This window comes from Camelina sativa, unplaced genomic scaffold (assembly GCF_000633955.1).
Source record: "Camelina sativa cultivar DH55 unplaced genomic scaffold, Cs unpScaffold00456, whole genome shotgun sequence".
Lineage (NCBI taxonomy): Eukaryota > Viridiplantae > Streptophyta > Magnoliopsida > Brassicales > Brassicaceae > Camelina > Camelina sativa.
The window spans coordinates 203,444-216,494 of record NW_010921702.1 but is presented as its reverse complement, the minus strand read 5'-3'; the positions used below and the strand labels follow the sequence as shown (position 1 = coordinate 216,494).

Below are 13,051 nucleotides of genomic sequence, written 5' to 3'. Positions count from 1 at the left end.
TATAAGTGATTTTTTCTAAGATAAGTGGAGACATCTATTATAAAAAATGAGCAACTCGAATTCATGCTTTGGTTATATGAGACTTAATTTAATTATAAATTTTTTTTTTTCTGAATAACATGAATAGATATAAAAAGTAAAAGAGGGAGTTCAAGAAATCTTCTCTCAACAAAGAACTCAGATCTATCTCTCCCAAAAGCTCTCAATATCCTTCTCTCAAAAACTGCTAGAAAATAATTTAAGGGTTTCTAAAACCCAAAAACAATATATATACATCCTAAAATACGTCCAGGGGTTTATGTTGCAATTATAGAAGACTTTGGCCAAATTTGTAAAACTTCCAAATTTGTTGTTCTCTCGTCGGGTAAACACGAGTGTCGATCGATGCTCCTTTGTATGGTATCGATCGATGCCTGTACTCTGATCCGAATCCAACTTGATTTCCTTCGGTAAAATGCTCCAAAATGTTCCAAATTGTTCCATACGTGCCAAATTCCTAAATAACCTGTAAAAACTCACAAATAACCTAGAAACAAATCAAAAGACTCAAAAAGCACACTTATATCATGGTTAAAAACCGTAAAAACCATGATATATCAAGACTGTCCCCCACATACGTGATACCCAACGAAAAAGGGTTGAACACGGTTACTGAACTCACAACCTCATCATCGAACGATAGAGGTCCCAAAGAGCACCAAAATATTTCGATAATGAAAAGAATATAACTTCGACTGTCGATATCCTTCCTGCCTCCTTGGTTAGACATTGTGCAACGAAGACCGCTAAATCAAACCATAGAGAGGTATATAACGAGAAAACGCCCAAGTGAAATTCATTAATGTACGCAAGAACGTGGCATGACTTCCAACAAAGAACATTAAATAGTAACAAAAAGATTAGCTGATTACATGGAAAGGATGTTGACTTAATTACGTGATGATTTCACATATCAACATGGCTACTAGATACTCACAAACATGTTGATTTTATGCGACAAGATATATATATTCATGGATAACCAAATTAAATGATGACGATCGACACAATGACCACATCAACACCTATGCATATTTTTGAGAGGTTTGTATGTATATGTGAAAAGAGTCCATATCAAATATGTAACATTAGCTCTATAGTGGTTCATTAACCATATTTTCTTTTAGTTGTACATCTATCTTGTAGAAAACTTTGCCAGTATCCAAAATTTGAATGGACTTATTATATGACTTATGCTAAACTGTCTAGAAGCAGGAGGAACCCTCCAAAAATAAGTGGGACAATTCAACCATAAGAAAGTTTCTATAAAAAAAAACCAACGCTGAACCACATTGTTTGTTTTCCGAAAAATATTGCGTGTCCACTTAATATAGACGAAAAAAATAAAGTAATTGGATCCCGTAAAGCACGGTGGAGGCTCTGAGGTACATATAGACTTAAATGAAAATGGAAAAGAGAATATATGTCAACCACGCATCGAGCATCGAAGCTACACGAATCAAATAGAAAAAGGAGAAAAATGGAATCGGTATAGTATAGACCGTGATGATACGCAACCCTAAAATCCTAGGTATCATCACGGTTTTTAACTACGCACACGTTTATTTACTTTGCGAAGTCACCGGTCCACAAACCACAAGTGGTAGCTGATACGAATAACTTATTAAAGTTGGTTTAGGAGGATATATGGATCTCCGTTGAAAATCATCATATGAATCCAAATATATTGAAGTACTAGAATTTGTACCCGCGCACGCGCGGGATTTTAATTTTAAATATTTTTTATCAATAGAAATTCTTAAGCTCAAATATAATCTTTCCAACTTTTGAATATAAATTTATATAAATACTAAACTTACTTTACTCAGTGATATACAACATATATATTTTTGACAATTTGTTAGAAATACTCTTTTTGGTATATCCATTTTCAAAAATGTCCATTATTTTATACATTTTCATTTTTGCCCTTTTTTACACAATTACACCATGTTAAATTAAATTTTAGATTTTTTTTTTAGATTTGGGTTCCCAATTTACATTTAGGGTATAGTTTTTAAGGGATAGGGTTTATAGTATTTGGGGTTTAGGATTTATAATTTTGTCATTTTATATATTGAAAAGGGGTATTTTTGAAAATAGATATCATGAAATGGTATTTTTGAAAAGTGACATAGAAAAAGAGGTATTTTTGAAAACCCCCCTATATTTTTGAAGATAATATTTCTTTGTTATATTTATTTGCGATTTTACATGGGATTTTAGTTAAAATTTATATCAGTAAGAATCATTAAATATGAATATAATTTGAAGATTAAAAGATAAATATCTATAAGTGCCGTACTTATTTTACTAATCTATATATAACATATATTGTCTACTGTCGCAATAATATTGTTGACAATCTTGTGACCTTTTATCTTTAAAAGAATTCATTCCATATTCATATCTCATGAAAACATAATTTTAAAAGTTCTAACGTCAATGACGATCGTTGACCTAATTATAGAGACCATTTCAACATATCGATATCCTACATTAAATGCGAATATACAAAGTTTCAGAAACAATTTTAGTGTTATGTCGCTACAATGAGGTTGTCCAAATGCATCATCTGCCATAATAGAATTTCCGACTAAGTCAAGAATGCTTAAATGATGAAATGTTTAAACCCCATAATGAATATCTATTCACTAATCCAAGTTACATATTTTCTAAAATCTCATATGTTATTTACAGATGTTAATTTTGTGATGCAACCCCAGCTTCCTCTTCTAAAAAAAACATAGTGTACTTTAAATATGTTGTTTTTGCCAATGTTTTGGGTTAAAAGCATTTGATAATATATATATATATATATATATATTTGTTATATATGTTATATATGTTTTGTATCATGTTATAAAATTGTAGCTCCAGTTGATAATATACGTTATGAGATATGCTACACAAATCACATGCCACTTTTTGTAACGCCTTACATATCATTTTTTCTATATTTCCTGACCATTGATTTTGTTTTTTTAGATAGATTATCTTTTCAAAATTCTTTTTCATATGTTTCCCAAAAAAAAGTGTGCCTCTTACAATGTCTTTGTTTTAGATCAAAACTTTTAATTTAAGTTAAGTTAAGTAATTAATATTTTCTATCTTATAAGTAAAATTTAATAATAAATCTTTATGGTATATGTTTCTTAGAAACTAATGTTTCACTTCAATTTTATTTACATGTTTAGATTTTTTTTTTTTTTGTCAACCATTGGGCCACAACTGGCCAGCCTATTAGCCAAATTCCTACATTCGTAGGAACCGGGACTCGATCCCGGGTGTGATGGTGCCTTCTGCAAATGGACTTACCTCCTGCACATGTTTAGATTTTTATAAATACAATTACATAACTTGTTTTTTTACTCCACCATGCATTAAATTCTTACTTACATTCTAAAACTCATTAACCCATTCTAAATTTTGGAATATAATCATTTTTGGTTATAATTTTAATAATAACATTATTACTAAAACAAATTTATAGTTTTATTTTTAATATTTTAAAATTTTCATTTATTTTACTTAATTCATTTTTAGATAATTATTAATTTTATTATTTACTAAAATATTATATTATTATTTAAACTATTTTAAATTTAATTAATTTTAGTTAATTCATTTTTTATTTATTTTTTTACTATTATTAATTATAAATAGTAAATATGCAATGAATGAATATTAAAAATAATATTTTTTATGCAAAAAAATGATTAGGTGGAAGCTGATGTGGAGAAAGGAGAAGTGAGCAAAGTTAACTTTATATATATAGATTACCTTATTATTTTCGCTGGGAACATTTTCGTCTCCTTTTTTTAGGTGCCTACAATTATTTACCGATGTTCCCAGCGAGTCCTCCGAAATTAGTTCCCTCTTCCAACAAGCAAAAAAGCTTAAAGGTGGGGTCTAGTTATTACACATGTCATCATGCCATGCCAAAAATAATTCATGCTATGCAAAAAACATATCATCCTGTGTAGTTATTATACATTACACATGTTATTATACATGTCATCATGTCATGCCAAAAAAAATCCGGCACTGTTTGACTTTGAAGATTCCACTTTATTTAGTAGATGTAAAGCTGAAGTCTTTTTCTACACCAATAGTCAAGGCCCAAAAGTGGCCCAGAAAAGACATCAAGTACAAATAAAAGTTTTTAAGCTTCCCTCAAACCCTAATATGTACCATTCTTCTTTTTGGATAGATAAACCCGCCGCCGCCGTTAACTTTTTCAGTTTTTTCAATCCGTCAACCCAATATGATTAGTAAATAAATTTGGCATTTTTTTCTATGAATCACATCAATAAGTAATGATGTGAATTAATTTTAGTTAATTTATTTTTTATTTATTTTTATTATTAATAATAAATAATAAATATGCAATGAATGAATATTTAAAATAATATTTTTTACGCAAAAAAAAAATGATTAGGTGGAAGCTAATGTGGAGGAAGGAGAAGTGAGCAAAGTTAACTTTATATATGTAGATTACCCTATTATTTTCGCTGGGAACATTTTCGTCTTCTTTTTTTAGGTGCCTACAATTATTTACCGGTGTTCACAGCGAGTCCTCCGAAATCAGTTCCCTCTTCCACCAAACCAAAAAAGCTTAAAGGTGGGGTCTAGTTATTACATATGTCATCATGCCATGCCAAAAACAAATCGTGCCATGCCAAAAACATGTCATCCTGTTTAGTTATTACACATCACACATATTATACATGTCATCATGCCATGCCAAAAGCAAATCCGACACTGTTTGACTTTGAAGATTCCACTTTATTTAGTAGACGTAAAGCTGAAGCCTTTTTCTACACCAATAGTCAAGGCCCAAAAGTGGCCCAAAAAAGACACCAAATACAAATAAAAGTTTTTAAGCCTCTCTCAAACTCTAATATGTACCATTCTTCCTTTTGAGCCTCTCTCAAACCCGCCGTCGCCGTTAACTTTTTCAGTTTTTTTAATCCGTCAACCATATATAATTAGTAAATAAATTTGGCATTTTTTTCTATGAATCACATTAATAAGTAATGATGTGATTTAATTAATTTTAGTTAATTTTTTATTTATTTTTTACTATTATCAATTATAAATAATAAATATGCAATAAATGAATATTAAAAATAATATTTTTTATGAAAAAATGATTAGGTGGAAGCTGATGTGGAGGAAGGAGAAGTGAGCAAAGTTAACTTTATATATATAGATACCAATTGCTTTGAGCTCAGGTTCTTATTTTCCTTATGATACTCTATAAATTATATTAACATATGTATTATATTTAATTAAATATTTAATAAATAAAAGGGTTCTATCTACTAATATGCAATATAAGCCACAAAATCTTATTATATAAAGTTGGATTTTGAAAATTAGCTATTAACAAGATTTTGACATGTACAAGTTTATATCAATATAAGATTTTGACATGTATGAAAATTAATATCTAATAGGAGGGATTTGAGATTACAACAAAAACAAAATATTTTGTTTTAAACAATATTAATAATGTGAAAAGATAATTATCAAAAAATTAAAAGTTTTTTAAAAATAATTATAAGGAGATTATATCTATATATATTTCATAAAATTCGAAATTATAACATTATTTACTTATTTTTTGATCTTAAGTTATTAATTCAACAAAAAAAAAATAGAAATGAGATTAAGGAAAATATAAAGTTAATTATTAATTCTAAATTTTGTAAATACTCATTTCTATATAAACATAGATTGTCTCATACTTTTTATCTAACAAAATAATTTATTCAAAAATATTGCTTTCAACTTTGTTCTATTGGTAAAACTTTTTTAATGGAAAGGTAATTTTTTCATATTTTCAAAATCAAAATTTTCTCTACTTTCTCCTTTTTCAGTTTGTAATAGGTAAGATTAATATATTGACCCAAAAAAAAGATTAATATATGCGTTTTTTTTTTCGAATACTGTATTTTAAAATTTAATGTAGTATTTTTAGATTGTTTTATTTAATTTATCTTTTCACCTTTGAATTATTTGGAATTCATATATTATCATGTTTATAATTTTCTATTATTTCTTTATTTTGTCAAGTTAATTTTCTTCTATTTCTTCAACCTTGATTGGTTGGTCATAGACCTTTTTTGTGCAACCATAACTGTTACCATTCATTCAATCTCCAAGGGAGATAAAGAGTAGAAGCTCATCAACCTAATGGTTAGATAAAATAGGCTAATCAAACACAAGCTTACAACAAACATAAATAGATAGATTGGAAAAACATAAATTGTTGTTGATAGATCCATAAGAATTCGGAGACTTTGACACCCTGGTTTGTGGATAGGTTTAAAAGAATTGATTTGGCCACCTATGTCATCAAAGTGCACTTATCTTTTCGATCAAGGGTCCTGAGAGAACTCCAGAGTTAAGCGTGCTTGAGCTGTAGTAGTTTTAGGAACCTTTCAGGAATTGATTGTCGGAACTGTGCAACTGAGGAAAAAATATAGGAAAAGATCATATGGTGATTTATAGGGGTAAGTATTTAAAGCCTCCTGAACGTAACAAACTGGCCGTCGGATATGGATGGGCCAGAAGTAGACGTAGGGTCCACTGAGGAAGGTGGGCCTATGGACTGGGAGTGGACATGGGGCTCACTAAGAAAGGTGGCAGTCAGAGCGTTCCAGAGACAAATGCTACATCATGGAGTGTCAAAGACACTTCCACGAATACATTGAAAAATTTAACATTAGTTACTATCAAAAGATTTTATGACCTTAGAAAAGGGTATTTGGTTTCATTGGTTGTCGGAGCAAGCTATTTTGAGATAGCTAAAAGACGTGAACATGTTCTCTCTATACATGATGAGGGCAGAGCCAAGATTCTCTATATGGTGGAGGAGGTTGGACGCAAGGTTATCTTCCCAAGAGAGGAAGGTGGAGGAGGTTAGACGCAAATTTATTTCTCCAAGGAAGGAAGGTGGAGCCAAGGTTCTTTCTATGGTGGAGGAGGTTGGTCCCAAGGTTATCTCCATAAGGGAGGAGGGCGAAGCCGAGGTTCTCTCCATGATTGGTTATACACTATTGTGATGTTACATCATTAATTAGTATACTATGTTATATATTTTTTTATTCAAAATGTTTTTTGAGTCAATCATTTTAGTAATTAAAAAAACTATGCAAAAGTGAAAGTAAAAAAGACATATAATACTTGGCTTAATACTTACATTTTCTATGTGGTGGTAAAAAATATATTTATAACATACAGTATATTTAGGTGTAAAAAAATGTTCTCTCTACGCATGAGGAGGGCAGAGCCGAGATTCTCTCTATGGTGGAGGAGGTTGGACGCAAAGTTATCTTCCCAAGGGAGGAAGGTGGAGGAGGTTGGACGCAAACTTATTTCCCCAAGAGAGGAAGGTGGAGCCAATGTTCTCTCCATGGTGGAGGAGGTTGGACCCAAGATTCTCTCCATAAGGGAGGAGGGCGGAGCCGAGGTTCTCTCCATGGCTGGTCATACACTATTGTGATGTTACATCATTGATTAGTATACTATGTAATATATTTTTTTATTCGAAATGTTTTTTGAGTCAATAATTTTAGTAATTAAAAAAACTATGCAAAAGTAAAAATAAAAAGACATATAATACTTGACTTAATACAGACATTTTCTAGGTGGTGGTAAAAAATATATTTATAACATACAATATATTTAGGTGTAAAAAATACGCTTTTAATGGTAACATACATAAAAGAATTGTAAATGAATATAAATCAGTATATTATAACAAAAATAAAACTTATAAATAACGTTATTTATAAAACTTTAAACCAACATATCGGACGGGTCTTTATCTAGTTATGTAAGAGGATCAGTAGGGATGATCTAGTCAACATATTAAAATATCAATAAGGAAAAATCAATTCCTTTATATTTAATTTGCTTCACCTTGTTAATATGCAAACATAATTATTTCTTTGATTTTGACAATAGCTGTATAGCTTAAATAACAATCTGTTAATATTTGTAAATCTAATATATTGAATATATAGTTATTTAGTTATTATATAGTATATAGTTTGGATATTTAATTGCGATATGATATTGAATAATATAAAGGCGTTGGATGCTTCTGTTTGGACTATGCTTCGTATTGGAATATACCCGATACGATTGGCTTATTATTGTCTTCAAATATGCTCATATGTATATTCGCATGTGCAACGTGGGATGTGTAATTTAGTTTATGAATTAAATTTAGTAGTATTCAACATGGTACCTATGCATTTATATACTTTTTAATTAAGATAATTGCCTGTCCCCCGAATAAAAAATTATTCAAGTGGGTGTTTTAAGTCAATCGAGCCGGTCTTGCCCGGTCCGGCCTGAAACCCGTAAAGCCCGCATATGTTTGAGCTCGGTCTGGTCCGTCCTGAAATATTTCCGAACCTATATTTCAAAATCTGAGCCCGGTCCTAACAGGACTACAAGCTTTTCGGGTTTTTCCGGGCTTATGTTAGAGATAAAAAAATTCAAAATTATAAGCCTTAAAAAGCAGTGTTTAAAGGTGCACTATAAAACAAATCAATCAAAATTTTAATAACTCATCTATATTTACTACAACCAACTTAATTTACAAAAAAATTTTTAAAACTAAATAAAATTTTAATACTTTAACCAAATAAAACAATATATAATTCATATAAAATATCATAGATAAAAAATTTAAAAGTATTAAAGGTTATTAAGTAAATATGAAAACAATGATTAGAGTTTAAAACTTTATTTACAATAAATCATTAATCAAATATTGCAATCAAACAAAAATGTTAACATAAACATAAAAGTACAAATATATTTGTTAAAAGGTTTTTTAGGCTGGCCCGAACCCGGTCGGACTAAGCTCGAAAAACTCTATAGCCCAAACGGGCAGAGCCCAGAAGACCCGATTTTATCAGGACATATATATTTAAGTCCAAGCCCAATGTTTTCCAGGGCCGGGCCGAGCCGGGCCAGCCCGCAAGCTTTGGCCTAATTGACATGCCTAATTTTCCTTTATATATGTAGGCAGAAAATATGTACATTTAAAAAAAAATTGAATTCAGACCGGACATCATGTATGGTACCACTTGAGCGGGAGATCTCTTGTGTCTCGCTTGTGGCAGAGCGGGTGACGATTAATCACGATTGATCTCCTGATTGACCCTCATGATATTATGTGTAGATTATATGTCATAGACTAAAAGGAAGCATGTTATAGTAAATTTTATTTTTGAGCCATATAGAAATAGTTTCTAGTTTCGTCACTGTATGAGAACATGGATTTCATATTTCAGTGTCAAGTATCAACCGAAGCACGACGGATCAGACCAAGAGGCAGAGACACTCCTTTAGATTTTATAGTATTGGGAAAGTTAGAAAGGGGAAAAAATTTCAGGTAGTTATAGGAACTACACTAGAAATATGAAAGTTATGATTCTAGTGAAACTAGCAAAACATGGATTGAAGCTCAAATCATTTTGTAACATCCCGTAGAAGAGTAGGTCTTTTGAAAACACAGCATATATTGTTTTTTTGAAGTTTAGTGAAGATTTTGCTCTCATTAAATCGTAATGTATATGGTCAGAATGGTGTCTATTTTTCTTCTTAACTGAGAAGTGTGATGATGCGATCCCAAGTTTCTACCATTTTGTATTTATGAAATTCAACCGCATTTCATTCTTTAACCATTTTGTCTAATCCGTTCTCTCCGTTCAGATTACGAACAACACCCCATAAATTCATAGTGGACTTTAGTAAGTTAATAAAATAACAAACTTACATTAATTCTTTTTATTATATAAAAGACAGACTCTAAAACCAAACCCAAACCTAAAAAGCTCACAAAAGATATACTGTATCATATATTGATTATGAAGACAACAACAAAGATACCAAAATTATCACCTAATTAAGTTATTATCATATAATAAGATATTATCAACCTCTTCCAAATGGATGATTTTGCTCGGGAAACTTCGCTTCACCATCCAAAGACACTCCGCCACGACTACTGCCACCACCACCGCCGCCGCGATTCACATTTCTCACCATTCCTCCAACTCCAAGAAAATCTAACGTTAACTTATCCGAGCCGCTCATATTTCCATTGTTTCCAAAATGGACGTCGAAGATATTGCCACCGGATCCACTGCTGCCGCCATTAACGGCCGCAAATGAGTTCATAAGACCTTGAAGGTTTCCGTTATCATTCTCCAGAATTTGTCCTCCACCAAAGTGATTACCGATTACACTTGATGGATTAGACGAAGATGCTAAGCCTCTGAACAAAGCAGAATCGTTGCTTGTGACTGAACCCATTTGTGTGGCTTTCTGAAGAAGTGCCGTGGCTGACACGTTAGAACCCGCGTTCAAATTTTCTTCACGGTGTTGAACAAGAACGTCGGTGCTATAGAGAGAAGGAAGACTAGTCTCCGAGTTCTTGGTGTTTTCTTGAAAGAATCCGAGGTTGAAGAAGCTGTTGTTGGTACTGCTACTCTTGAGGTTGATGTTGTCGACCGGATCAAACTGTATCAGACCGTGCTGGTTCATGAAACTCTGATCATTGTTGTTTGGTGTCGTAGTTAACATTCCTTGGCTCGACGAGCATTGGAGTAGGAAGTTAGGGTTTGATGATTGCGGAACAAAGTCTCTCCTATTTTCAGAAGATGCAATGTTCAGATTGTAACCTGCGAGAGGGGAAAATCCAGAACTTGGATGACCACTCATATGATGGTGCGAGAGAGCGCTGGCACCACCAAGTCTCCCATAAATTCCACCAGAGCCAGCACCGCTACTAGCAGCTGCCATTGACGTAAAGCTCACGGCAGGATTTCTTGCAGTCTCTTGTATCAATGCATCGCAGAAAGCCCTATGCGTGATGTAACTATCACGTCTACAAGAAAGAAAGAAAATGTAAATAAGACAACGGTTGATATTTAAGTTATTATATAATTCATATACTTTATGAAAAAGAAAAACTATAATTCCGTGAGTCATAATTAATAAATGCTATAGTTATTGTGGCTACCATATATAGGAGAGAATGATAGAAGAATATAGAGGTCGAGTCAATTGCTAATTTAGTGAAAGACCTTCTTCATTTAATGCAAAACCCAGGAATGTTAATACAAGTCAGTCACATTCTGCAACAACGTATGTTACTCAAACCATGAAAATAAAGAAAGAAACCCTAGAAGAGCAATTAAGTCATGTCACCAGAACACTGTAATAAATTTAAGTAACGCACTCTTACCAAATTTTTTTGTGTGTATCTATATGATGTATGCATGCATATGTATGTCTAGAGAGAGAAAGAGATAAGAAAGGGTCCACAAATTGGAGAGGAGTTTCGTAAAAAGGGGAACCTGCAAAGTGAAGAAGAAGAAAACAAAAGTGGAAAATAGAAAAACAAAATCCAACTCATACATGTGACCAAATTTAGCATCTTTTAAAATTTTCTTACTTTCTATTCACTGTCTTTCTCTATTCACTACTCATCAACAACCAAACAAATACATTGATAGATCCTATGTACATAGTGATCACTATATACATTTTTATAGGCGGTGTACTCGAGGTTTAAATATCGTGGCCAAAAATACAAACTTTCAGTCACAGATGATTATATATATTTGGTATTTTTCATGTAAATTAGTAAATAAGCTAAGTTTTACATGCAGTGTTGAATTCAGCTTTTACTTAAAATAGTTTTTCAATATAATACAAAATAAAGATGGTCCATTTTTATACTTTACCAAGATAAGAGGGTACGTATATCTAGATACCACACATACTGACACATTTATTATACGTTTCATTACTTAAACCAAATACGAACAAATTAATTTAATGAAATGGATAGAGATTAGTTACCTAGAGAAGATGGTACCACAATCACATCGATACTCTTTAGTACCACAAGTCTTAGAGTGAGCCTTCCAATCCGATTGAACAGCGTAACGCTTAGAACATTTCTCGCATTTCCACTTCTTTTCGCCATGTTTACGGTAATAATGCTTCTTGATTCCGGTGAGGTCTCCGAGAGCACGTGACGGGTCATGGTGAACGCACGTGGGCTCCGGACAAAGATATACTTTCCTCTTCACTTCTTTGGTTGACTTCTGTTTCAGCTTCCATGGGAGATTGTGTCCTCTTCGGTGAAGCTGTAGATTTTGTTCTCTTTGAAACCCTTTGTTGCATACATCGCATATGAATCTGTTTGTAGCCATTAGTGTCTTCGGAGATAATGCTACCACTTCCGCATCAGGATCTGTTTCAATTATTAAAACTTAATTGAATAAAATTTATTCACCAATCAGACGACCCAAAATGTTATCGGTGATGCCTAAATCGAAAAAATGATTATATACACGATTACAATTACATGTACATATAGAAAGAAAGAAAAAAATCACATATATACGTATACATATGATCTAATGGTCTGTGGATGTAAATAAAATTTTGATACTATATTTACAAAGAAAAATAACATTAGATTAGGGTTCTTGTTTTGTTTTGTTTTGTTATGTTTTATCTTAAAGCTTATAGTGTGATTCTTATATATTAGGGATAAATATATATAAAGAATTATATGTAAGAGGAGGTACTTGCTTGGGTTTCCGGGTTGGTTTCTTCGTTTCTTGGGTGGTGGAGCTGAGGAGTTAGGTTGTTGAATCATTGACGACATAAAAGTATCTTTCCGGTTGAAGTCGTTATCTCCGGCGCCTGAGCTGGTGATGAAGAACGGCTGAGCAGAGGATGATGATGAAGGAATAACGCTAGTGTTATATGATGATGACGACATCTTTAGATCTTCTTCTTTGCGTGGAAAAGAATAATCTACAAATAATCCATAAGACAAAAAGAGTTATTAAAAAAAAAGAGAGATAGTGAAAGAAATCAAATTATAATTTCAGAAGAAAACGAAGGGAGGAATTATAAGAACAGGAAGAATCCATAGCGATTGACGACATGAAGAAATTTT

At 32.0% G+C, this 13,051-nt stretch overlaps 1 protein-coding gene across 3 annotated transcripts in view; it reads right to left on the bottom strand.

The window, feature by feature from the left end:
* Positions 1-9,840: 9,840 nt before the first annotated feature.
* Positions 9,841-13,051, bottom strand: part of LOC104773117 (protein indeterminate-domain 4, chloroplastic-like) — a 4,627-nt gene continuing 1,416 nt past the window's right edge. For 2 of the 3 annotated variants that reach the window (XM_010497666.2, XM_010497667.2), the window contains exons 4-5: positions 11,938-12,064; positions 9,841-10,957 (exon numbers count right to left, since the gene is read on the bottom strand). In XM_010497666.2, coding sequence (XP_010495968.1) covers positions 10,003-10,957; positions 11,938-12,064 — 1,082 coding nt within the window. In that variant the 3' untranslated portion in view covers positions 9,841-10,002. Of the gene's footprint in view, positions 10,958-11,937; positions 12,335-12,678; positions 13,038-13,051 lie in introns of those variants that run through there. The other variant, XM_010497665.2, reaches the window with a different exon arrangement.